At 37.1% G+C, this 27,924-nt stretch overlaps 1 protein-coding gene across 1 annotated transcript in view; it reads right to left on the reverse strand.

Moving 5' to 3' along the window:
- KHDRBS3 (KH RNA binding domain containing, signal transduction associated 3) overlaps nt 1-27,616 on the reverse strand; it is a 290,189-nt gene extending 262,573 nt beyond the window's left edge. The window contains exon 1 of the mRNA XM_069080929.1: nt 27,059-27,616. Within this exon, the coding sequence (XP_068937030.1) occupies nt 27,059-27,146 (88 nt within the window). The 5' untranslated portion in view covers nt 27,147-27,616. The remainder of the gene's footprint in view (nt 1-27,058) is intronic.
- Between the last annotated feature and the right edge of the window lie 308 nt (nt 27,617-27,924).

Consider the following 27,924-nt stretch of genomic DNA (forward strand, 5'->3'; position numbering starts at 1 on the left):
ATCCATTAAAGAAGTTTTACAATTTCCTGAAGGCAATCCAGCAGGATCTTCTCATCTTATTCAACTCTATTGACAGCCCAACTGGCTGTCCATCTAGAGAGTATGCCCAAGATATACAGATGAAAAGACAAGCTATACAAATTTAAATATGTTATATAGACATCCTTGGTGTTTCCTGGGTCAGTGGTGAAGTCAAACTCCTCTGAGTGACTAGATTTCTTCCAGGAGACTGCAAGGTTTCAGACCATGATATAATCAGCATGTCACCCTCAAAGAGGAACATCTGGAATAATGTACTGTTCACAGGAAATCCCATTTGGTCTCTGTCCTTAACCTCCAGTCTCAAAGTATAAACTCCTTTGATGAGCAAGTATTGCCCGGTTTTATACTTCACACAGTTATGATCAGGATTATGTATGCTATTATGCCTTTCAAATTTTCCATCTTTTAGACAATTGTGAAATGACAAAGGTGTGGTTCATTGCTGAACATCACTTGCAAAAGGCTCATAGTGAGTTTCCTATTGTTACTCTTGATGAGAATGACCTTAACAATCCTCTAAAAGTTTGACAGAATTGTCTTTTATATCCATCAGGACCAGGATTTTTTTTTCTTTTTGATATCTTGATGGCTCTCATAAAGATTTTATAAAGATGGTGGAGTAAACACATAGACTGGTAGTTATTGGCATTCCTAAAGTAATCTTCTCTTCAATATTAATAAGGTCCTATAATTTCCCACCAGCCTTTGTTATCTTCTTTACCTTAAGAATGTCTGTATATCAATACTCACTGATCTAGCAACTCTATCACAGCTAACAAATAGCTTCTATATAGATTTGCTTTAATTCACCTGCTATTCCCATATTTGTGCACTTATTGCTCCACTTGCACATCCAAGACCGTGGAGCTAATTTCATATTCTCACTGTATGTGATGGAGAAAACTACGTAATAATAATTTTTACAATCATCCATTTTTCTTCTATTTGTTGTTAACCTTCCATTTGCATCATTGAGTGCTTTTGGCATGACTTTGCTTGAGGGACTGATTTGTTGAACTTCCTTTGAACTGGCTTTATTTAAGTCCATTTTGCAATGAAAAGCCTAGTTAAGGAGAATTTAAATACTTTTAACATGACCATCCATGAAATAAACAATTAAATTTATCTAGCCCTCAGTCCTATCCAACTGTTCAGTCGTTTTTCAGTAATGTCCAATTTTCTGTGACCCTATTTGGGGTTTTCTTGGCAAAGATAGTGGAGAAGTTTGCCATTTCTTTCTGCAACTTATTTTACAGATGAGGAAACTGAGGGGAAAAGGTTAACTAGCTCAGAGTCACACAGCTATTGAGTGCCTGAGACTAAATTTGAACTCAGGTCTTCCTGATTCCAGACCTGGTGCTCTATACATCACACCACCTCACTCACCCAAACCTGTACAGTTCCCTTCTAATTTTGAATAATGATGACATAGAGGCCAGAATGGGGACAGAAGGTGAAAAGAACCACAGATTTTAGAGAGCTATATGAAATTTTATTTGAAAACTGGCACTCTAAATTTTATATTCTCATATAAGAGAATGTGAATCATAAACAATTCTTTCTTACTTTCTTGATATAAACAAAGGAAAAAGGAAGTTGCCACTAAAAGGACAGCTCCCAGGTATTCCTTAGAGAAAGTGAGAAGAGAGAGTTGGCATGGTATACTTTATTGCAAGTCAAAAACCAAAAAAAAAAAATTATTTCATTATTTCATGTCTCATACTGAGATATGATAGGTAATTTCAAAAGGTCCACCAGAAAAATAACATCAACTTATACACTAAAGATGTAGAGAAATTCTAGCAAAACCTTAACAAAACCTGGTAATTTTCATGAAAAAGTGAGAAATATGAAAATGGGAATAAATACATGCAAAAATATGTATGAATGAAGAAGAAAGAATGAAAGAATTCAAAGATTTATAGATCACATAAGACTCACACTTTATATCTTGAACACTTTTTTCAAGAAAAGAATTGGCTGATGCTAGACATGCTCTTTAGTTGTTTTTTAGTCTTTCCTTTTTTTTTTCTGACTGACCCCATTTTTTTGTTTATTTTATTTTGTTTTGTTTTTGCAAAGATACTAGAATGCTTTGTCATTTCATTCTCCTCAAGGAACTGAGGCAAACAGAATTAACTGACTTGCCCAGGGTCACACTGCTAGTAAGTTTCTAAAAGTCAGATTGGGACTCGGGTCTTCCATACTCCAGCTCTGACACTCAATCTACTGCACCATCTATTTGCCCTTACACGAAGTAGAGATCACCAAATAACACCACAAAAGAAATTAACAATTATATTTTGACAAGAAAAGGCTTCTTACTAATGTGGAAGTTATCCCTTAAACAGCTGTCTGCATAGAGTCAGACCATCAACTTTCAGAGCTAAGATCAAAATTAGTAGTTAATAAAAAAAATATGACATGGAAAGGGTTCAGTTTTAAATTAATCTCTCTGAACTTAATAGACTTAATAAGTCATATAAATTATTCTTTTAACAGTTCCTAGGCCAGGCCTTCACTGTAAAAAATTTGAGAAGTATACAAAAAACATCAACTTAGTTATTAACAACTTGAACCAAAGATGTCAAATAAAATAAACAAAAGACAGACACTTTTTAAAGAATCACCTTTATAAGAGATTTTAAAAAGGATGAGCTTTGAAAGGGTAGGTAAGATAGAGAATATATGCCTCTCTGGATAAGAGGAATCTTGAGTCAATGAATAGAAGACCAGTCTCCCTTTTAGGAAAATCTGGATTCAACTCCCACTTCTGATAGTGGTTGTGGAATATTAGACCAGAATTTATGCTTCAGGCAGTTCCCTAAAACAATAAATTACTTCCCAAATCCATTGGTAGAGGGAGTTGCCTCACAAGAAACCAATAAAAATCTCAGGTCCTGCCCCATTCTACCTTCCCCACAAAAAAGGAGAAAAATAGTATTATTTGCCAAGAAAAAAAAATACTATTAGTTTAAAACCTACTAGTATTCTGAATCTGATAACTCTTTTGCTACAAAATGATCACATTTCTTTTTAATACAGGATGATACCAGTTTTCAGAATTCTGGAATGTGAATTTTATTACACCTTATGGCCAATAACATTTCCATTGAGAAACTAAATCAAAGACTTAGAAAGTTGTGGTGGTTTTTTTTTTTTTCTGGAAGGGGGTGCAGAGTCACTTTTATCAAGGACATAGGAAAACTATAAAGAAAATTATTTTTTAAACTGTTTCTTAGATTCAGCATAATAGCATTTTAAAAAAAATACACCAAATGAAGTATGAACTATATATAAATTAAGTTAGCTATTTTTGCTGTCCCTCCCAAATACCAGAAAATGAAAATGAACAGAGTGAATTAGAACTAATGAAATTTCTTGAAATTTAAAGTCTTTAAACGTAATCATTCAGTAAGTCCAAACTTGGTCCTACAAACCAAATGAAAGTCATTTTGAATTAGATATGGTTTCTGATAAAGAGAAGCTTTCAGAAAGAAGGAATAAGGCTGGGGGAGCAGGGCAAACCTGGGATGAACTCAGTGAAAAATGATGTTTGAATTAAGAAAAGCCAAGTTTGGCACGAGGCTTCATATTTTCAACTACAACCTTTTAAAAGAATTATATGGGAAAAGACCAGTTATTTTGTCCAGTATCATTGATATGCTAGTAATAAATAACAGAAAATGAACTACCAGACATTCAGTGTGATGACTCCTTTAAAGAAAAAAAAAATTTAAATGTTGCAAATTCCCATAGAATCAGCTATAGAATATGAACAAGTATTAAGTAACTAAGGTTATACCTTAGTCTTACTTCTTAATTAAAATTTCTTAGTTACTTACAATGAAAAGATAGATGTTAATAAGGTCAGTTATGCTATTTGTCATCATTTAATGTCCCTTTGTCTTAGATTCCTAATCAATATAAAAAGTATCCTTTTTATTGGAGTCTAAATGACCTCGAAGGCCTCTTTTAGCTGACATTTTATAATTCTAGCAATCTCTCTCTCTCTCTCTCTCTCTCTCTCTCTCTCTCTCTCTCTCTCTGTATGTATGTATGTTGCATAGCCCTTAGGGTCTTAGTTTAGAAAGAAGTTCAGGTAAACAAGGCTTTAGCTAATATTTCTTCTATTTACTGAATACACATTTCTTGTAGCATGGTAAAGATAATATGATTACCTTCCCTTCTGAAGACTTTAAAGAGTCCTGCATAAAAATTATTCTAAATGAGCAAGTAGCCCATAAAGTTTGTGTGGACCTGCATTTACCAAGCAATTTCTGTTAGGAACCTCTTGAACAAATAATTCAAGAAAGGAACAATCTAGGATGAAATGCAGTTAACTGTAAAATTTGATCACCTTGATGAGGTGGGTAAGGAAAGGCATCTAACATTGAAACTTCCAATATAAATGGTACAACAAATCTGGAAATCTGTATATACAAAGTGTACAGGGAATGACTATTTGATATTGATCCTACAGGCTTATAGAAAAGCATGAGCTCAAAAATCTCTGGGCAAAATATATTAAAAACATAAATTTACTCCAAAAGATGTATTTGTGATCTCATCAATGTGGATACTTCCTCCACAGATGCAGATTTCAGCTGCCCCAGTTCTTATCATGTAAGATCTTGTCCATGTCTTTTCCTAGCTACTCCACAGAACAGCCACCAAACACACCAGATGCCTTTCCCTGGTACTTTTACTATCACACAGATAATATAACACTTGGACTGTATATCAATTGTCTCTAGTTCCCAGACAGAGATGTCTTTCAGGAAATGTTTTTCAACATTTCTCATATGTAAATCATCAATGATAAAATATCTACACCCATTGTGCATGCGTTTCCATAGTTCTACTGTATTTAATGTGACAATTAAATAAACAATTACACTTAGGTCAGAGTCATAGAGAGAGAATGGCAAGTGTAAATGAAATGACAAAGGGTTAGCTGTGTAACTTCTTGCATAGTTCTGTTAAGTATCTGAGTATCATCTAGTACTTTGTGGTTGAAATATAAAGCAGTAGAGAGAACAATGTATTTTCATCAAAAAATACTAACAAACATCATAAGTCAATTTATAGAATTCTAGAATGTGTCTTGCTGTTTTGTAAGTTCAATGCCAGAGAACACTTTTTTCCCGGTAGCAAACATCCCAAACAAGGGTTGAATTTTTATAAAAGAACAAATGTGACAATAAACACTCAAATAAGACTTAAAACTCATCCTTTGATTTTAGATTAGGAATATCATAGATTTCATATGAGAAGCAGTATTTGATGTGGTAGGCACTGAAAATTTGAATTTTACCCTTTTTTTTCCTACAACTTCTCCAGGACTATGAGTTACAACACAGGAAGAGCTATACCAGTGAAGAATTTCCTCAGAAGGGAAGGAGGGAGGGAGAGAGAGAAAGCAAAAAAAAGAAAGATAATTTCATATCTACTTGTCTCTTTCTCCTGACCTCCAATTGCTTATCTCAAGCCACTTTTAGATATTTCAAACTGGTATCTCATAGACATCTTAAACTCAACATACCCACAACTGAACTCAGTTATCTTTCTTCTTCAAACCTTACTCTTCCTAATTTTTCTATTACTCCTGAGGACAAAGTCCCATTTAGAAATCCAGGCTTGCAACCTAGATGTCATTTTAGACCCTTAATTCTCTGCCCTTCCATCCCATCCAATCTGTCAAGTCTTGTTGCTTTTGCCTTTATAATACCTCATTACACATCTCTTTCTCTCCTCCACATCATCCATACTTGAACTATTGTGATACTCTGTAGTTGTCTCTGCCTTAAGTCTCTAACTACTCTAATCTATCTTCTCCTTAACTGTCAAAAATTGATTTTCCTAAAACACAGATGTCACAATGTACCCCTCCCCAACTTAATACACTACCACCACGACCGTAGTCATCATCATCATCATCACTAATTAGTACCATACAACTAACAATTATATAACACTGTAAGATTTACAAAGCACTTTTTGTACATTATCATGCTTGAGCCTCACAAATGTGATACTATTTCTAAGACACTTAGCCTAGTTCCTGGCACATAGTAGGAACTGTATATTGTTATTATCCGTATTTTACAGATGAGGAAAACAGGCTGAGTGAGGTTAAATGACTTGCCCAACTTCACACAGTTTTTAAGTTTCAGAAGTGGAATCTGAACTCTAGTTTTCCTGCATTTAAATATACCATTCTATTCACTATGCTCTATTATCTCCCTTCTTATTAGACAATAGCTGCTTTCTATGGGGTCTAATCTGATAAGAGTTTTGCAGGAAATTTGTCACCTTTTATTCAGTTTTGAAGTTTTTTTGATGTTATTTTGAGATTCCAGTGATACATATTCTTACCAACCTTTTTTAAGCATACCCCAACCCTAATGGGAAGCTCATCATTCCTGTGTCCTAAGCCATGGTCCATAAATTCAAAACCCAGTCTAACAAACTATTATTCACTTTCTAAAATTTTCTCTCACCTCTAAAATCAGATTGTGCTCTCCAAACCCCAAAACTTTCTTCCCTAACATTTAATAAGGCTATTGAATGCCTTAATTTACTTCTGGAAGCAACATCTGTGTCCTCAAATTATTGCCAAATATAAATACTAACTATCAGGTTTGATAAGCCAAGGCTGGTTCCTCATGGCACCTTGGAAAAATAAGACTTAAATATTGGTAAAATAGTCCAGTGTAAATAGTGTTGGATTTTGTATGCAAAGCATTTAGGTTCAAATCTCAGCTCTACCAATTACCACCTCTGTAACTTTGATTCAATTACTAACCTTCCTTAGAACTACCTATAATCTGATAAATTACTCTACTCTAACTTCACAATCTCTCTATTACCACTGAAGATCCTGGGATTGGATTTTGAGACATGAACCTGCTGCCTATTCCACTTAGCTTCACCAAATTACATGAGAAAAGCAGGACTATGAGTAGAACTTCCACTGCTTAACAGGGAGGGTAAATGCCCCAGTCACTTCTTCTCAAAGTGCCTGTGTTTGGAGATTCCCCTCCCCTAAATATCTGAATCACTTGCCTTGAAGTCAATGACAAGTATACTTAGCCTTTATTTACTACTAACAACCCTACAGGTCTCTGTAACCATTAATAAGTCGTTCAATGTTGATCTGGGAACAAAGAAAGGCTCAGTCAAAAGGTTCCAAAACCCAGGACTCATACAACTCCTTCTGCCAGAAATTCAACTAGGAATAGGGTGTCAGACATAATTCTCAACCAGACAAAAAATACATGCTCCACATGACAGGTATATAGTCTGTTCATCATCTCAAGTCATTTAGAATGACACACAACAACTAATATGGAATGTGAGCTTAGCTAGACCTAATCACCAAGTACTTAATAACCCAGATGTCCAACTTAATCTTCCTCCTTGCCTAGTACTTGAGAGAGGACACATTAACACCTGTGCCCGTTTTCAGAGGACCCTAAAGGTAGGAAGCTCCCCTGTCCTTGTCCTATGTCTAACTAACTCCCACCTCTATTTTTTATAACCTATGCTAATCAGTTTTGAGATGCCAAGACACAGTCCCTGTTGAGGGCAAAATGTGGGATTAGGACAAAGATGGATAAAAGTAAGAGAGAAAAGAATGCTTGGGAAGGGATGTCTTGGCATCTAAAAACTCTGATTGGCACAGGTTATAAAAAAAATAGTTAATGACACACATCCATTGGACAAAGATGGGAGGTATGAAGCATTTCATGCAAAACTATGATAAGGATAACAATAAAAAGCTTAATAAACTCCATTTAACAAGCATTCATTGCCTGTTATTTGCCAGGTACTAGAGACAAAGACAAAATTGAAAAATATACCCTGCTCTTAAAGAGCTTATATTTCACTGGGGGATGCAACACATACACAAAAACAGAAACACAAATTGATTTGAGAAGGAAAAGATCACTAATAATTAGGAAGATCAGAAAAGTCTCCCCACAATAAGTAGCAACTGGACTGAACCTTGAAGGTAGCTAAGTATTCCAAGAGGCAAAGATAAGGAGAGTATTAGTGAAAAGACAATCTAAATGGAATTTCCACTGCTTACAGGAAAAGTGAATGCTCCAGTTCCTTCCTCTGAAAGTATTTACATTCCAAGATTCCCATTCCCTAAATGAATCAACTTCCTTGAAGTCAATAGTTACTGGAAATGTAATGACAAGTCCAGAGAACAAGAAGTAATCCAGTTTGATGACAAAGTACATTTAGAGGGACAATTTTAAATAAGTATGGAAAGGTAAAGGGGAGGCAAGATTGTAAAAGGTTATAAATGCTAAGCTGAGTAGTGTACCTTTAATAGTAAATATAAAACAAACCAAAAAAAAAAAAAAGGATTCTTGATATCAGGGGAATAAAGACCTTATTTTAACTACTTGTTATAAACACACACACACACACACACACACACACACATACACACAATTTCCACTAAGAGGTCTTGAAGGAAAAACAGATGACCATTTGTCAAAGACGTTTTAGAACAAGAATTATTTGGACAAGTTGCCCACTAAGAACCTTCAAATTCTGGGATTCTTTAACTTAATTGTTTGTGTAGTCAATGGTGCTTTGCTGTCTTGATCCTGAACCTCGTACTGGACAGGTCTCTAAGAACAATGTAAAAGAGTGGGTGAAAACAGAAAGCAAAGAAGTGGCTGAGTTTATTTCATCATTCCATAAATTTGTTTTTTGTTTAGTTTTGTTTGCTGCTACTGATGGACATGGCTTTTGTTTAAATAAAGTATGGCAAAATATGATAATGTAAGCTTCAAAAGGGAAGGGAGGGGCACTTAATTCCTAGTAGAAATAATTCTAATCAACCATGCTGTTCAAGCAATCAATTAACATAATGTTTATTATGTAACAGGCACTGTGCTAAGCCTTGGATATTCAATACTACAGTATGCCTCAGATGTGAGAAAAATGATTATTTATCACCAATGATTGGGGCAGATTCAGATTTGCCCCTTTATCTCTCATCCTCATTTCAAGACTTCAATCTCTGAAGGTAGAGCTAAACCTTCTGTTCTATCAAGACAACAGCCAGGAGGGGAAGCCACTGTGCTCTACTCAGATTTGGTGAGGATAAATTCTTTGAATAGATTGCCTAAAGTTGGGTCTGACTTAGAAGCAAATGACATAAAATTAATTTGAATAAGTTTAGCCTCTCATTGTGATGTTCATTCTCATTAGTTATTAACCAAACAGTTGATTGCCACTACTCTTCCAATGGGCTTATAAACTTAACAGGAAGCCATAACCATTGTCTGGTCGAAGAGAGAGAAGATCAAATGACCATCCTTCTATAAACATGCTGGCATTATTAATAAAATGATCAAATTACCCAGAAATTCTGTCTCTCCCACCTTTTTAAAAGTCACAGTTAAATGCCTATATTAATCCAATGCAACATATTCAAAGTGTCTACTGTATCCAAAGCACTATGTTAGGTTCCTGAAATACCAAGACAAAAATAAAACAGTTACTTCCCTCTCAGAGCTTACATTCTATTGAGGGAATAAAACATGAAAATAATTAAGTAAAACAAAGTAAGATAAGTTCGTTTCAAGATGAAGAGAATGCTAACAAATGATGTTAAAGATACAGTATGTAGGGTAATAACAGGAATATATAACATCAAAAGTCATTCCCCAACAGGTCGAATGATTTCAACAAACAGTTCTCCAAAGAACTTAAAATTATTAAGAATCATATGACATAGATGATAAAAGATGAGAATAGTCATTGAGGAAGGGGTTTTAGAAAGACAAGACACACCAATGTAGTGTTGATGGAGCTGAGTTGGAACATCATTCTGAAAAGTAATTTTTTTATGCAAATAAAGTGACTAAAATGCCCATATCCTTTGAAACTGATATTCTGCTGTTAGGGGTATACTCCCAAAGGTTACAGATGACAAAAAATAAACAAACAAAAGAAAACTACGTTCACCAAAATATTTATAACAATAAATATCATGAAGAAAAATTATGGCATATTATAAAAGAATAATGGAATATAACTGTACTGTAAGAAATGACGAATGTTCTGAATACAAAAAGTATGAAAAGACTTGTATAATGTGATGCAACCTAAAATAACCAGAACCAGAAAAACAATAAATACAAAATGTCAAAAACAACCAACCCAAATCGATGAAGACTGACTCCATGTTACTATTATAAAAAATAAGCCTCAAAGAGGAGATGTGAGAAACATCTTGCCCCATACCTTTTTGGAGTACAAGGCCAAGGGTGTGGGTCATTTCATATAGCATCAGATTTTTTCCCCAGTGTTTGGATTGGTTTTACTGGATTTTTTTTCCCCTTTAAGAAAAAAAGTCTTTGGATGGCTCATTGAGAAGAAGTGGGAAAAATACTGAGGAAAATATAAGGAATGTAAAAACAAAATAAATCAATAAAAGTATTTTTGAACTGTTATCAAACAGCTGCATTGTCACAGGTCCAGAAACCATTAACCTTTTCATCTCCATCACTCTTACCTTGAGGTTCCATTGGTCTGAGTCTCTTGGGGCAGTGTCCAGTAATACTTTATTCTTTTACCTCATCAGGTTACACGTACACTTTCTTCTTTCCTCATATGACTAGAATCATAATCAAATCAACACAGCCATTACTCTTAAAAAAGACATATTGATCTACTCCCTTAAGGAATTCATGCTAAGAAAATTATTTCACATACATGACCAGTCCAGTCCTCATTCCCATCTCCTTCAACCCTCTCAAAACAAAGGTTCATCCTAATTCTAATCCAGCCCTTCACTGTGCCCTCTGGAAAGCTTCTTACATAGTCAACAACATTTCTTTCATCTTAAATCCATTCCTCTCCTACTACCGGAGGTGGCTCTGGATGCAATGGGAGCCACCTTCCCTCCTATACACATGGCATATGAAGACAATGGTTCTGACTGGATGCACTACAATTTATGTTATATAACTTCAACTGGGCCTTCACTGACATTATGCAATCGTACTATACCTCCCCTATCAACTCACTATCCCGCAATCCAACTAATCTGGTCTATTTACCATTTCTTGAACATTACTCTCCTCCACATCTTTGCTCATACTGTTTTATCTACATGTTTTCTGAGTAAGAGAAGTGAAAATTTCTCAGACTGTACTCTAAAATCTAGTAAGGCTTTTCATGGGAAACAGGCCCAAGTTCCCCTTCGCAGAAGATCACATGATTTACAAGGACTCAAAACTCAGAGCAGTAGGGAGTCACCCCTCTCCTCAGTGACACCTCAGCATAAGATATGACAAAGAAGGACAGAAGCCTTTTCTCAAATGTGCATTGGGGGGCCTACTGTTTTCTTGTTTCAGTGCTTGAGGTAGATTGCTGTGCTTAGATTGTACATACACCTAACTTCCAGCCAATGGAAGAAAAGGGGGGAGAGGGTTAAAACTCCACATTAGGGCTTTATAACTTCGCCATTTCCTTTTATAAATTGCTTCTCCTCCCTGATCATTTGTCAGGAGGGTGGCCCTTTCTCAAGATCGTAATAAACAATTCTTTTCTGCTTCCTACCTTGAGAAACCTCTAAGTATTATTTGGGTAAGGATTTCTGTTGCACACAGTTTTTGGGTGCACACATTTCAACAGTTTAAAAAAATGTTCCCATCCTTCAAGTCTTCAAAGGTCTCTTCCAAATCTGAGATTCAAAACTTCTAATAAATGCTCTCCATAAAAATCTATCTTACCCTAGAGGAAAGTAGTGGGGAATGGGATAAGACAAGGGGGGTAATAGAGGGGAGGGAAGATTGGGGGTGAGCGTAGTCAGAAGCAAACACTTTTGAAGACGGACAGGGTCAAAGGAGAGAACAAAATAAATGGGGGGGGTGGGATAGGATGGAGGGAAATATAGTTAGTCTTTTACAACGTGACTATTGTGGAAGTGTTTTGCACAACTACACATGTATAACCTATATTGAATTGCTTGCCTTCCTAATGAGGGTGGGTGGGGAGGAAGAAGGGAGAGAATTTGGAGCTCAACAGTTTTAAAAACAAACATTAAAAATTGTTTTTACATGCAATGGGGAAATAAGATATATGGGCAATGGGGTATAGAAATCTATCTTGCCCTACAAAAAAGTAGGGGGAAGGAGATAAGAGGGGATGGAGTGGAATGATAGAAGGGAGAGCATACTGGTGGAAGGAGTAATCAGAATGCATGCTATCTTGAGGTGGGGGAAGAGGAGAGATGGGGAGAAAATTTAGAACTCAAAATCTTGTGGAAATGAATGCTAAAAATAAAAAATTAATTAATTTTTTTAAATGTTCTTCATGAAGCCTTCCACAAATCTCCCTTCTCTCTCAGCCAGTGTCTTCTCTTTCCATTTAATTCCCATGGCACTTTGTAACTATTCTATACCCTCCTACTAGCCTTGGAGATGCCTCCACACTGTGGCCCATTCTCCTAAATGATGAGGCCAAAGTTCAGAGCACTATTTCATAATGGGTAAAGACCTGGTTCCACCAAGTCTCCAGACTTGTCTACCTCCTAGTCAGCAGCCTTGCCTCCAGGAGCTTATTTTCCCCATTCAACTCCTCCTCTTTCCTCTTTACATGTAGTCTTCAAATATAGCATTGGAAACCCAGGCTTTGGTAAAGCACACAAGGAATCAAATCAAGCTACCTGACCATGCCTTAAACCCAAATCACTTGGGTTCTCACAGATTGGCCAACAATAGGTCCCAGCTCAAGCCCCACTTGGCCATTGTTTGTGCCCAGATAGCTCAGAGTGAATATCAATACCAACTGTTTCTCTTTGGGGTCAGAAACCCTGAGGGTCTTCTCCCAAACTGATTGTTTTTTTCAACTGGGTAGAAGAGTTGGATTCATTTCTTACCTAGCTTTAATCATGGAATGGATGTTGCCTCAGTCAAATTGAGATCTGTTAAAGGCCTTAGCTTAAATAGGCCAAAGTCTCCCCTGCACCTTCGGCCACCTTCAGTCATCCTGATCTATATTTTGCCACTCAACCCAGATGACTCCAGAGGAGAAAGTGAGGCAGGTGACTTTGCACAGACCTCCTTCACTTATATCCAATTTACTCGCAATTCATGGTATCACTTCCCTGATGTCATGGTCCTCTTTAATAAGGAACAACAACATCCCACTCTCTATAGTGACTCTTCCAAACCTTTCCATCCCTCTTCAAACCTCTCATGGTTCTCTCTCCCATTACTCTCTCAGCTGAGAATCTTGCCTCATATTTGGCAGAAAAAAAATTAGGCTATCCACTGTGCCTTCCCTCTTTTCTCCTCTTTCTAATCTTCTATCAGATGCCTTCTGAAACTTTCTTCTCCTTTACCCATCTCACATGATGAAGTGACCTTACTCCTTACCAAAGCTCTTCTTGTTCAAGCAATCTTATTCTATCATTCTCATTCTTTCAGTTATTTTTATTTCTCCCTCTCTACTGGTTCTTTCCCTACTCCCTACAAATATGCCCATGTCTTCCTTATGCTGAAAAAAAATCCTTAGTTGATTCTTCCATCCCTGATACCTATCATCCTATATCTTTTCTGAACTTTGTAGCTAAGTTCCTCCAAAAGACCATCTACAATTTATGCCTCCACTTTCCTCTCACTCTCTTCTTAAGCCCTTAGAATTTGGCTTTCCATTTTATCATTCCACTGAAACTGCTCTCTCCACATTTCACAATGATCTCTAACTTGCCAAATCCAATGACCTTTTATCAATTCTCATTCTCCTTGACCTTTCTGCGGGTGTTAACACTTCTGATCACTCTCTCCTCCTTGATGCCCTCTTTTCTCTAGGTTTATGGGGCACAACTCTGTCCTGATTCTCTGCCTATCTGATCATTCCTTCTCAGTGTTCTCTGCTTGATCCTCTTCCAGATCACACCAACCAACCATAGTCGTCCCTCAATTCTGTTCTGGATCTTCTTCTCTCCATATATTACTTCAATTTGTGAACTCATCAGCTCCTATAGATTTAAGTAGCATCTCTAAGCTGATGAGTCTCAAATCTAACTACCTTTCCTGCCCCCATCTCTCTGCTTACCTATAATCTCACATCTCCAACTGCCTTTAAAACATCTCATACTAGATGTCCAGCAGACATCTTAAACTTAGTATGTTCAAAATATAACTTATTATGTTCCCCCCTGTAAAGCTAAGCATGAGCAGCTTTCCAGAGGACTGCTGTTGTGAAAAGCTTTCAAGATTCTGATTACACAGTATAGCAAACTCTCTATTCAGAAACAAATCAGATCAAAATATTCAAAGAAAATAAAGGTACAGCATTCACACTGTTACAACTTATCACTAAAATAGCCACATAGTTTTCACCAAAGTCATCACATAGTTAAATTGTGATTTAGTCAAATCACAAAGTACAAAATATCAAAGTCTTCCACCCATGGAGTGTAATTAAGTTACAATTTCATCAGTCACTATGCAGTACCCTCTTAAGGGGTAGTGGAAAGTACAAAGGCCATCCACCCCTAGGTCACAAGTAGGTTGCAATTTTATCAGTTGGCATTAAATACCCAAGGAGAGATCTTTTCATCTTGACTCAAGGCAAGCTCTCAGCTTCCATGGCTCCTCTTCCATGGTGCCAGCTACTGCCCAATCTAACCAACTACCACCTGACTTGACAGGCAGACAGCTCTCAGTTCCTTATCCAGCTCTCTGTGCAGTTCCTGTTCCATTGAATCTCACAGTGTCTACTCCACCTCAAGTCCTTCACAGTTTCTGTTCCTGGGAAGAGAAATCTTAACAGATGCACAACATTATCTACACACATCAAGCTTAGCAGAATTGCAACAATATTCACACATGGTCGGCACTGTCATCTCAATTCACTTTCTGCCTGTGAAATCAACATAGACCCAAAACAAAGTACTGACACCACAGTCATGCTTCCTATGGCAGCTCTTGCTGGTTCTCGGAAGCTCTCAGCAGGAGTTTGGCTGGCTCTCAGAAGAAGCTCCATCACCACAAGTTCTGTTCTTGCAATCAAAATCACTTTCTCCAGGTCTGTTCTCAAAATCAAAATCACTTTCCGGCCTCTTCTCCTAAGCCTCCATGCAACTTGCTCCAAGAAGTTCTGTCTCAGTTCTCATTTCTCTTCTCAGTTCTTCCCCATTCTCAGTTCAGTCCTCATTCCAGCAGTAGCAGCCCAGCCTCTGGATGCTCACTGAGAGAAATTCTGGCCTCTCTCAGCTTGGGCTTTTCCTTATATAAGGTATTAGCTCCTCCCTATTTCTCCCCTTCCTGTTACAACAGGAAGTTCCTCCCACTGTGGGATTCACAAATTCTTGATGGTAATACTTGATACAATCACACTTGAAACAAGGTGCTAACTGCTTGCCAATACAAGGGGAATCTTCAAATTACATTACACCCTACATTACATTACTATTACATCCACTAACTCAACATCACCACCTCACCCCCAATTGCCTACCTTCCCTATTACTATAGAGGACAAAACCATCCTCTAAGTCCCTCAGGCTCACAACCTGTCACACTAGCCTCCTCACTCTCTCTCACCCCATCCCCCATATCCAATCTGTTGTCAAGGCCTGCAGATTTCACCTTCATGATATCTCTTGAATATATCTCCTTCACTCCTCTGACACTGTCTCCATTCTGGTGCAGGTACTCATCACTTCAAGACCTTGATTCAATAACCTTCTGGTGGGTCTGTCTGCCTCAAGTCTATACCTACCTGCTCTAATCCATCCTTTCTCTATTCAGCCACTTAAGGGATTTTTCTAAAGTGTAGATCTAATCATGTGATGTACAGACAGACACAGACACACACACACACACACACACACACACACACACACACACACCCACCAATAAAGAAACTCCAGTGACTCCCTATTACCTCCAGTAACAAATGCAAAATACTCTGGCATTCAAAATCTTTCATAACCTAGCTGAATATTTTGAAAAGCAGACAGAAGTGGGAATTCAAAGTTGAAGGTGGTAATAATAAATGATGACGATGCTAATGATAATGAGGAGGAGAACAGCTAGCATTTTTACAGAGCCTACTATGTGCCAGGCACTGTGTTAATTTCTTTACAAATATTATCTCAATTGATTCTCACAACAATTGGGAGGTAGATGCTATTATTATTCCCATTTTACAGATGAGGAAACAGAAAACAGGGGTTATCGACTTGTCTGAGGCCACACAGTTATTAAGTGTCTGAGGCTAAATCTGAACTCAGGTGTTCCTGACCCCAGGTCCACCAACTAACCCACCTGGCTCCAATTCTTTTCTTGGGAAAGTTGGAGACAAAGTACTCTACATAGAAGGAGGTGCTGAAAGTCTGGTAGAAGTTTTAAGAAAAAGGTTTTGGTTACTGTTAAGAGCATGAGAATGAATCACAGAAGGATAAAAGACTGCTATTCAGTAACCTAAGTCCACATGAAATCAGATAATATGAATTTGTAATGAACCCAGTCAACAGTTATGTGTCTTTCTCAAACAGTATTCAGCACCATATGCATATAGGAACAAAAAAGGCAAGTCATGGAAACAATCTAGGTTTATGGTTTGGTAAGGCATAAAAAGGACAAAGGTTAAGAAAGTCAAGGGTGATCAATGTATACCTGAATTAATCAAAAATAGGTTTAATACTGTGAAGGGAGAAGTGAGATATTAGAATAAAAAGAATGAGTAGAGAGACTGGAGATCACAGTAAGGATGAAGAATAGGGTCAAAGATCAGAAGAAATGAAACAGAAGATGACGAAGGTAAGCGGTGGATGGTGAAAAGAATTTATGAGGAATCAATCATAGAAGTACAGCAGTTATGGATGGTCAAATCAAGAGTATGAACACCTGTGTGTACCTAAAGTAGCATTACAGTGGAATTCATGGAGATTTTGGAGGCTAATGAACCTGGGAGCCACAGTATTCAATGAAACGTCAACAGATATAGTGAAGTCCCCAAGTGTGAAGGCAATGAGTTGGAGTTAAAAGATTTTGTGCTAGGCACTGAACTTGAGAAAGCTGTCAGTTTCAGACCCACTAGGTAACATTTTTCCCCCTGAAGAGCATACCTACAAAAATATTAAATGGATCAATGGAAAAGTAGGTATTAGTGAATGTACTTCACTTTACAGAAAATTTAAAATGTCAAATATATTCTCTGAATCAGAATCCAAAGGAGGAAAAGCATTTCCTAATTTTTACTGTAAGGATGACTTCAATCATTAAAGCTAAATTAGCTTCCACAGATTTTTTTTAAAAAAATCATAATTTCTGGTAAAAGAAGGGAATCTTGATTTTCCCTATCAAAAACATTATAAAAATAGTGTGAAAGTATTGAAAGACTAGACATTGCAAATTGGTTGTTTAACCACCAATTTTAATATAGAAGTATTTTAGAATTTTGTTTTAAGAATAGTTAACTGTGGTACAAAGAGGGCCATCTAGTGGAAAGACAGTATAAAGCATATAACAAAAAATCTAAAAGATGACCAAAAAAAGGAAGGCTCAAAAAAAGCTACCACATAACCATCTCCATTATGTTTTCTCTGTGGGAGTCTTGACCAACAGTGACCTCAAGTGTAAGATTTAAATAAAAAAATAATATTGAGAAAAGATAGTTCCACAAGATGCTATCATACTGACTAATAACTTCAACATTTTTTAAAGAACAACTTTTAAAAAGTTCTGAAAGTACGGAGAAAGGCTGACTGGTGGAAAATTATAGAAATATGAAATATTAGGGAAATACAAAACCAATAAATTTGGTATAAAATGTCTTATGCTTGCTAAAAAAAAAAGTTTAGTGAGTATCCCAGTCATGTCTTAGGATATGGTCACAAAATTATTCACAAAACTTTCATTTCATAACTTCAGCTTAAGATGCTGTATCTTAAATAGAATAATAAAAACCAATCAATGATGCTTGCTAATTTAATGCCAGATATTAACTATGTCAAAGTCAATAACCTAGTAAACAATTATTTTCTCCTTGAATATTTCCTGAGCACTAATAATGAAGTTCCATTGATATGAAAGTACTATGCAATAAAAGATTTAAAATATTTTAATAATAGAGGTGTATACATATGTACATGCACACATATAACAGTATTGTGAATAGGTTCAAAGCTTGTTAAAAACAAAATTTTTCAGACTGATAAATGTGGAAAGTTTCTTTAGAAATTTTTGCAATACCACTTTCCTTCCCCTCAGAGAAACACATTCATTTATGCTTACTAGATCACTAGGCATTAGTACAGCGAATTAATGCAGTAGACACAAAATTCCCATGAAAACCTAACAAAAGGCAAATTGAAAATAGAGACTCAATTTATTATGTTATAATGTATCATTTATACCTGTTACTTCATTTATTGTATGACCTGGATATATGCCAATTTGCATGGCTGAAAGACAGGCATAAATAAACACTTTTAACAAGCTGAACTGATCCCATAGGCATAAATAGTTTGCTCTCACTACCCCCAACTGTTTCCTCTACTAAGATTTCCCTAGCACAAATTTATGATCTACAGTTTTAGTCCCTATTCTGGCAATGTGTAATTCTGAGCAATTTAACTGTCTTCTTTTGGACTTAGTTTCTTCCCTTAGTAAAAATAAGGAGGTTATAGGACTAGATGTTGATAATAGTAGTCCACATATGTACAGGCCTTTCTAAGGTTTGCAATGTATTTTCGTCACAATAACCCTATGAGGAAAGTAGTACAAATATTATTATATGTTTTCGTTTGTCAATAAGGATTTATTAAGCATTTAATAATTGCTAAGTGATGGATATACAAAAAAAACAAAAGGCAGACCCTATCCTTGAGAAGCTCACAATCTAATGAGGAAGACAACATACAAAAAGCTATGTTCAAACCAACCATATGAAGTATAAATAGGAAATAATCAACCAAAGGAATTCAACAGAAGTAAGAGGTATTGAGAAGGATCCTATAAGAAGATTTTAACTGATACTTGATGAAAGCTTGATTGGCTTTCTAGAGATGAGAAAGGAGGGCATTCCAGATATGGGGGTCCATCAGCAAAAATTCCCAGAGCTGAAAGATGGGAATGTCTTATTTATGGAACAAGGAGACCAGCGTCACCGGACCAAAGATTACACTGGGGAGTATAAGGTGTAAAACTGTAAAGGTAAGGGGGTGGGGACTCAGTTATGAGGAACTTTGAACACCAAATAGAGGTTTTATATTTAATCCTGAATATGACTGGGAACCACCGGAATTTATTGAGCAGAGGAGTGATGATGTCCTGCACTTTAGGAAAATCACATTTTGGCAGCTGAGTGGAGAAGAGATTAGAATGGGGAGACATTTGTGGCAATTTACTCAAGCAGCAACTATTGGAATAATGCTGGAATGAGGAGATGAGGGGGTCTGTACCAGGGTGGTGGCAAACAAAGAAAACAGATGGAGATTTATTCAAGATGTTTCAGAGGTGAAATCCATAGCTCTTGGTAACAGACTGGAAAAGGGTGGGGGGAGGAAAAAAGAGACAAGAGAGATACTGAGGATGACACCTAGTTGTGAACCTGGGGAATTGGGAAAGTGGTAATAATAATAATATAGGAAATTCCTCATATTACAATAAGGAAACTGAGTCTTCAGTGAGACAAGTAACTCACCCAAGGTCACATACTTAAAAATTAGAGCCAGCCAACACTCAAACATAGGTCTTCTGATGGTGTGTCCAGTGCTTTTCTACCACAGCCCTGTGTGCTCTCTAGAGACAATACAATAATAACATTGTATGTCATCTTAAAGTTTAGAAAGCACCTCACAAATATTATCATTTAAGTCTCATGACAATCTTGAGAGATTGGTACTATAGTGGTTGTTATTATCCCCATTTTACACATAAAGAAATTGAGCCTCAGGGAGACTAAATGGTCATAAAGCTGGTTATTTGAACCTAAATCTTTCTGCCTCCAAGTCGAGCACTCTATTTGCTACATATTGCCCTGATCTCCTAGGCTCTTTTTAGCTCTAAAACTCTGACTTAAGTTTTCAAAGTTTGATTCTCTGTATCTAACATATCACTACATAAAGTACTATGCTTTTTGCTATATTTTTAGAAACCATGTTAATCTGATACTGAAATGCTTAAAAAAAAATGAAAGGGGTATGCTTTTGTTTCATTACGTTTTTTAAAAACTGTAACATTCACTTTTCTAGAGTATTTCTGAGAAAGAAAATTTACTACAATATACACTACACCTCAAAGTTACAAACAATGATTACATAAAAATCACCTGGTTCAAGTAAAAACCAAGTCTCTACAATACAAAGAAATACTTTATTAAAATGGGAAGATTCTGTTCATTGCTACAACAGGGTCTCTGGGGGAAAACTATAGACAGAAAGAAGATTTAGTAACAGTAAGGCTCGCGGAATAAATTATAACAAAGGAACAAACTTGTTATTATCTACTCTTTTGAAATACACAATTAAGATTTTTACTTTGAATCTTATATGAAGATTCATAAAACACCCCACTGGAGAGCATAGAAAAATACAAAATCTACATTGTCAAATGAGTACATGTCATACAACTTAAACAAGAGTGACATAATTTGGTTGTCCAGAATAAACATCACCTTAAGATGATTCTTGCCAATCAAGTAGCACATATGTGACCAAAGGCAGTTTTATGTAAGTATATTAGACGATGAATGAATGTTATCTGTTAAATGAATGATCTTGCCACATAAAGAGATAAATTTAATTGAGTATTTTTAAATATATCACTGCTAATGAAAAAAGCTAGCTAAAAAAATGAAACTTTTTCAAGAAAACTGGTTTGGCAGAAGCAACACTAAGTGGGAAGTCAAAATTCCATTAAATCCTTACATGACCTTGGGGCAAGTCATTTCAACTCTATAAAATGACGGTGTTAGAAAAGATGATCTTTCCTTAATTCTTCCAATTTCAACATTCTATGATTCCATAACTCTAAAAATGCTAAATCCTGATTTCCTCTTTCTTAACAGTATCTTTATCATAAAGTATTGCTTCACTCAAATTCCTCCCAAAACGCTTTGATCAGTTCAATTCTCCTGTCTTCTGGGAAAACTTCACCCAAAGCAGGATAGCCATGGATTTACAGGTTCCTTTTCAAAACAAAAACCAAGAAAGAATATCATGTCATTTATATTTGCAATTGACAGCCCATCAGTTTTCATTTTTTCATGGAGAAAAAAAAGTGTATAGATTAACTCCTTGAGGAAAGTTTACTTATTTGCATGTAATAAGATCTCTGGGCTTCTGGTTTTAATCTGCCATTTGAAATCTAATTAGGATTTTATTGAGCAAAAGTTAATTGCATTACAGAGAATGGATTTAAGAAGTTCAAGAAAAAAAGTAAATAAACATCTGATTCAAAGCAGATATGACACTATCTTCTCATTATCTCCCACAGAAGAACCCCTACTGTTCTACCACATTTAAACAGCATTGCATTGCTCCAATGCTTGTTTAACAAACTGCACTTTAGCAAAAAACCTTCTACTGTTATTTTAATTGTTTGAGACCCTTTCCCAAGAGAAACTGAACTACTCTTTTTTTAACTGCATATTACACAAATCAGCCAATCAATGAATGTTTGTTAAATAAATGACCCTATGCTACAAAGTGGTAAATAATGAATATATGAGTTTGCTGGTGTCCCTTAAAAAATCCAGTTGTATGTATTGCTATAAATTCTTCTTACATCATCATGATTATTAAAATCCCAATCAAAACTGGAAAAGCCCAGTAAAAAGGCACTAAACTACAGAGGACCTGGTATGCCAGTGTGAAGATAATAAATAGACTATGTATTTTACAAGATCTTAATTTAAATTCACTCAGTTTATTAAGCAGAGACTGTGCTCTAGACATTGTGCTGGACATTAAGGATAAAAGATCAAAGCAAAATATTCCCTTCCCTCAAGCAGCTTCAATGTTTCTTGGGGGAATGAAGGGGGAAATGATCTTCACAACCACCTAGAATTTAGCAAGTATTCCATCATACCTTGCCTAATTGCTTTAACTTACTACAATCTTATTTCTTTAAATGTAAATTGTCCACTAAGCACCTCAAAAGTTTTTTTTTCACTTTTCAGAAGATAAGTTTCCTTTCCTAAAGGAAGGAAAAGAGTCAATAAATTCAAGACTTGATCTCAAAATAATAAATGACATCACCAATATTCAGTCATTAAAGATAGTTTGTCATAATTTTATTGTTGCTTTGAAGCAGTACCCTTAAACCATAGCAATTTCTGAATGAGTTAACTGAATAACTATGCCCTTTAAACCTAAATGAAGAAATATTTTGTTAAAATATCATGTCTGGTGCAATAACAAAAAAAAATTGCTAACTTGAATAAACCTAAATATTCCACAATGGATGAAACAGAGAAAACATATGCTATTTTAAGTCCATAAAGAAATTTCTGCAATTTCAGTCTTTATTGTTACTTACAGTTACAAACAATAATTCTTTAATTAATAATTTGTTAATCCAAAGAGGTTTAAAATCATCTTTTCCCTACTCATAAGACTAAGTAAATTTACATTCTGATTAGGTTATAATAAGCCATGTAAAATTAGAAGGTAAGATCAAAGGGCAGTGAGAACTGGCAGGGACCTCATGAGGTTATCCAGTACAATAGACCTATTTTAGTTATAAGGAAACTGTGGCCCACAGTGGTTAAGACTAGTCCAAGGTCACTCAGGGAACAAAAAAACAAAGAGAAAATTTGAACCCAGATCCTCTGAATTCAAATTCTACCCTTTTTCCACTGATCCAAACTGCTTCTAAATGATAATATTTATGTTAAACTAGAAATGACACAGATGAGATGCTAAATAATATGAGGAATCCTAATATTTGATGACTAGTTGTATCAAAAGGTTTTATTATTGAAACACCAACTGAATTCCCATTGCAAAAGCAAAAATACACCTTCCTGGAACCAAACAAAAAAGACAAATTTAACCCTAACTATTTTTCCACTTTCTTTAACAACCAACAGCAAATGAGTATAAATTGGCAAAGAACCAGCCACCAATTCATAGATTATTTTAGATAATTAAAAATAAGAGGTTATGTAATCTTATTTAACGGTTACTTGGCTTGAGCATAAAGCCATCAATGGCAATATTGGAAAGTTGGACTCAAATTATAATGTGTAAGGCATATTTGAAAATGGTTTTTAGCAAGAGTCAGCAGTTCCACCGGTAAATAGAATACAACATATGCAACTTGCTGTCCATCTCCATTTGCCCTACTGAAAATAGCATAAGGAAGAAAAGCATTCATGTAAGGATTTCTTTCCCTTAGGGAGCCCCTACAATACTTTATTCATTCTATAACCATTTTATTACCTGAAAATGGGATATGTGTCCACCTAGATAGACCAAATACCTAAAAAGTGAAAAAATACATGCATTCCAATATTATCAAAACTCCATTTTCTTGATTTGCTATTAGAATGCCTCAGGAAAATGATATAAGACACACGTTTACATTTTCCCCAGAGGGATAAAAAGGGAATGCCAGAAAATACATTCAGCTAAAGTATCACTGATATTGGAAAAGTATTAAAAGTCAGTTCTTTGCCATTTAACATATGCTTTAAAGCACAAGATCCAATTCGCATCTGCCATGCAAAATATTTTAATTATCTCTTCACTTTTCAAACAAGAACCATTTTTCCACCAGTCTGTCCCTCCCACCATCATCCCACTACACTAAGGGGAAAAAAATCCCACAACAAACATACACATAGTCCAGGAAAACAAACTTCCCACACCAGATATGCCCCCAAATGCTTATGTCTCCCTGCATTTCAAGTCCATCACCTTTTGACCTGAAGAGTGATGATCCTATCTAAAATATTAAAGACTCCATTATGTAGAAAATTCCATGACTTTGGGTCAGACTTGCTTCAAATCTTTATTTAACTCAATGGTCATAGGGGGTGTAAATTAAGATCATATTAGGGTTGTAAAAGTTCTGTAACATTATTAAAATAAAAAATATTAGTTAGAAAAATTATCCAACTTAGCTAGACTTGTTTATAAATTAATGTTTCCATCATAGTAAATGACTATTTTTAAAAAGTTATAAAACATTCCCATACAACTGCTAAAAATCTAATGTGACACTGACAAAGTTATAATTCTTCAAAAAAAGTCCCTTATGAAGCATTATGTCCTCCAAAAAAGACCATTAAAACAATGATAAATAATTAAGATGAAAACTTTTAAAAATAAGTAGCACAAGGACTCAGAAAGCATGCATTCCCAAAACTTGTTCATCTTAAATTGTAACAATAATTAGCTTGATTTTTAGAACTCTTAATTAACATATGAACTAGTTGTCTGTCATAGATTTAACCTTCAAAACACGGCAACCAACAAAACCTGTGGCGTCTTCATTCTATATGTGATTGTACAACCACTGCTGGGCAGTTTCTACCACCACTGGTTCAAGTGTTGAGATTAAAAACAACTGATATGAAATAGTATGAAAAGCCACAAGCAGTTAAGAAAATAAAAAACATTTTCAAAAGCGAATGACAAGATGATTCTCTGAGGTCAAAGTCAAGGTTTTCTAACTTTTTTGGAAATCAATATCCTTTTTATTTATTTAAGATACTGAATTTAGTAATTGACTAGAAACTTGGCAGTTATGTAAGAGAACATATTCATATTTTACTTAAAAATAAAGCTCAGACAAATGATATATTTAGTGTACTATTTTTTAAAATATCGTATGGACTAAATATTGGTGGACTAAATCACACACAAAAGCAACAAAATACATAACATCTGGGTTCTACCACCCTCATTTAAATATGCAATTTGAAAATGGCAGTTCTTACTGGACTCATTTTTAGCAGGGAAGCTGACTAGTTTGGATAACTATAATTAAGACTACATAAAGCTAGATAGCTATGTTTATAAACAATTTGAAAGAAATACTTTCATATTAAGACTAAGGTTTTAAAATATTAAACATTGAAAATTTAGGTAATCAGGACTACAGCTTATGAAAAGTAATATGACATTGAATAAATCTAGACCTGAAAAACTGACTCATTATAGTTTTAGTTAAACAAATTTGTCTTGTTAACTGATTACAACAGTACTTTGATTAAGATCCTTGTAAGAAAACTATTTTGACTGTAACCTAAGATGTCTGTAACGCCTCTGTTCACACAATACAAGGAATTTTTTTTTTCACATAAAAGACAGCCCAGTAAAGGCAACAAAAGATTTTTGTAAATCATAAAGGGTAAGGAGTACTGTACTCAACTGCACAACTTAAAAAAAAAAAACTTAAAAATGCAAAATTTACATTTTCCTTGAGAAAGTATGTGTAATAACATAACATTTAACATGCTCCTTTTATTACAGAAAAATACATTTGCAAAGACCAAGAAATTAAGTTCTGAAATCCAATTCTGTTCAACTCATAAAATATTCTCTTTTAAATTTCTTAATATTGTCAGTTTCATCTGAAGCCCTCCCAATCACTTCAAAAGTAATATAAAAGGAAAATCCTACTCAGAAACAGTTCCAACAATGAAATAAACACAACCATTTCTGAAATCAACAGATCTGATTTTACATGCCCTTTGCATATGAGAAATCTTATACAACATAAAATGCTTGGAGGAAAATTGATGCTAATATATAGATAGGAAAAATCAGTGGCTCCAGAAACCCTCTTTAAGGGCAGTATATCTTTACTACAAAGCACAAAGCATGTAAGAGAAGTGGACTGCTTGGTGAAGGGTTAATTTAATTCATCATTCATCCCTGCAGACTGCCTGAAAAAAACATTTGGGATTAACACTGCCAGGGAAATTTCTGTCCTTAGCAGGTGTTATTCTCTCCAAAACCTTTTTTCTCCTCTTCCTATGCCTTCCAAGTCCCATCAAGTCCCTACTGCCCTAAACTGAAGTGCTGCTAAAATGATACCAGAAACAATTTTCTCCCCGAATCTTCCAAACCCCAAGCACTGAAAAGATACATCAAGAAGGTCTCCCTTTCCCTTAACCTGCTCTCCATCCAGCCCCCTCTAAGTGGCACCCCCAAGGGTTTAGCCTTTAAATATTCCTTTTCCACTTCTCTTCAATCCCCAATCCAGAAAACCTTGGGCGGGGAAGAAACGGAGACAGAAACTTCATCCCACTCTGGACAGTCCCAGAACACTGGTTCCTCTGTGTTTAAACCTCATTAAAGTCTCTCCCCTAGGGAACCCCTAACTTCTTCATCCCCTAAGGAGCCTCAATTTCAGCAACATAGTATATCTACTCCTTCCATACCCTACTAAGGAGGAAATTGATCCTTCCCTTCAATGAATGAATGCCCCCCAACAAGTTTTCTGTAAGAAGCTCCCAGATTCAAGTGCCCTCAGTTCAGTCAGCTCCCTCTCTCCCATTTAACACCCAGCTTTACAAAAGCTCTGTTGGTCAGTCCAAGTGTCCATCCCCAAGATCTCTCCTAGGTTCTAAGACTCACTTTCCTGTTTTCCCCTAGCCTATTCTCCAAATTTCTCCTAAGTCCCCCGGGTTCTTCCCTGGTCCCGAGTGCCCCTCTCCCTGGTCCCCACTCCAGATTTTTCCTTTCCTAAGCACCCCACTTCATGTCTTCTTAGTTAAACCAAGTGCCCCCACCAGATTTTCACCACCCTCCCCCAATTTCTCCCTAGTCCTCTGACCTCCAAGTTTCTCTCTCTCCTACAGTTCCCCCAGGATTTTCACCCGTCCCTTGCCCGAAAAATGTTCAGTTTCCTGTCCACTCCCCCCGCAACGGCCACGGTGCACTCGTTAACGGTCGTCCCCCTGCCTGGCTCCCCAAGGGGGCGGGAGTCATGAGGTCAGGTCCCCCCCCCCCACAGAGTCCCGGGGGGCGGGGAGGTCGAGGAGGGCCCCTCCTCAGAATACTTACCTTGGTTCACCAGCCGCAGCGCGTGAGTGAAGGAGGGGTCCAGCGAGTCCTTCTCCGCCATCAGCTCGGGCAGGTACTTCTCCTCCATCCTCTCGGCTCCTGGCTCGCTCCCGGGCCGGCCCCGGGGGGACAGCGGCTCGGCCGGACGGGCGGCTGGAAAGCTGGACAGCGGTTGGGCGGGGGCGGCGCCCACCTCCTCGGTTGCTCGCCCTCCCCTCCGAAAAATGAAAAAAGTATCGAACCCCCAAAGAACAAGGATAATACGGAGTGCGGCGACCGCACGCCCTTCCGCCGACGCCCGCTCCTGGGCTCCTCAGCTCGCGTCCAGAGGGGAAGGAAGAAAAGTGCCCACGGCCCCCAGGGGCAGCGGCCGAGCTCAAAACCGAGTGACCGCCCAGGCGGCGGAGGAGCCTCCTCGGCTGTGCGATTCTCCGCGGGCGACCGCCGCTACAGAAGCGGCCGCCGCTGCTGCCGCCTCCCGAAACCCGGGCCCCGGCTCATGAAGTGGGCACAGTGCAGGGAGAGCGGAGGGAGGGAGGCAGCGGGGCAAGAAATAACGATAAAGAAAAATGGCAAAGAAGCAAAAAAGCGCTGGGTGGAGGGGAAGACAGCGCCTTCCCCTTCGAGGGATGACAGCTCACTGCAGCCCCCTCCCCTTGTCTTCCCTTCCCTCCCACCCCCCAGCCCGAAGCCCTAAGTCAGGCGCAGGCGATAGCCGCCGCCCGCCGCCGGTGCCGCTGCTGCTGCTGCAGCCTCCGCCGCCGCCGCCTTAGCAGCTGCAGCAGGGACATCCACCCTGCGCGCCTGCCCCGCGCAGACTGAACTGGCCGCGCGGGCGCCTAGGCTCCCCTCCTCCCCACCCCTCC

This window comes from Petaurus breviceps, unplaced genomic scaffold (genome assembly GCF_028583685.1).
Source record: "Petaurus breviceps papuanus isolate PSGF00001 unplaced genomic scaffold, PetGlider_PUasm1.0 98, whole genome shotgun sequence".
NCBI classification, from domain to species: Eukaryota; Metazoa; Chordata; class Mammalia; order Diprotodontia; family Petauridae; genus Petaurus; species Petaurus breviceps.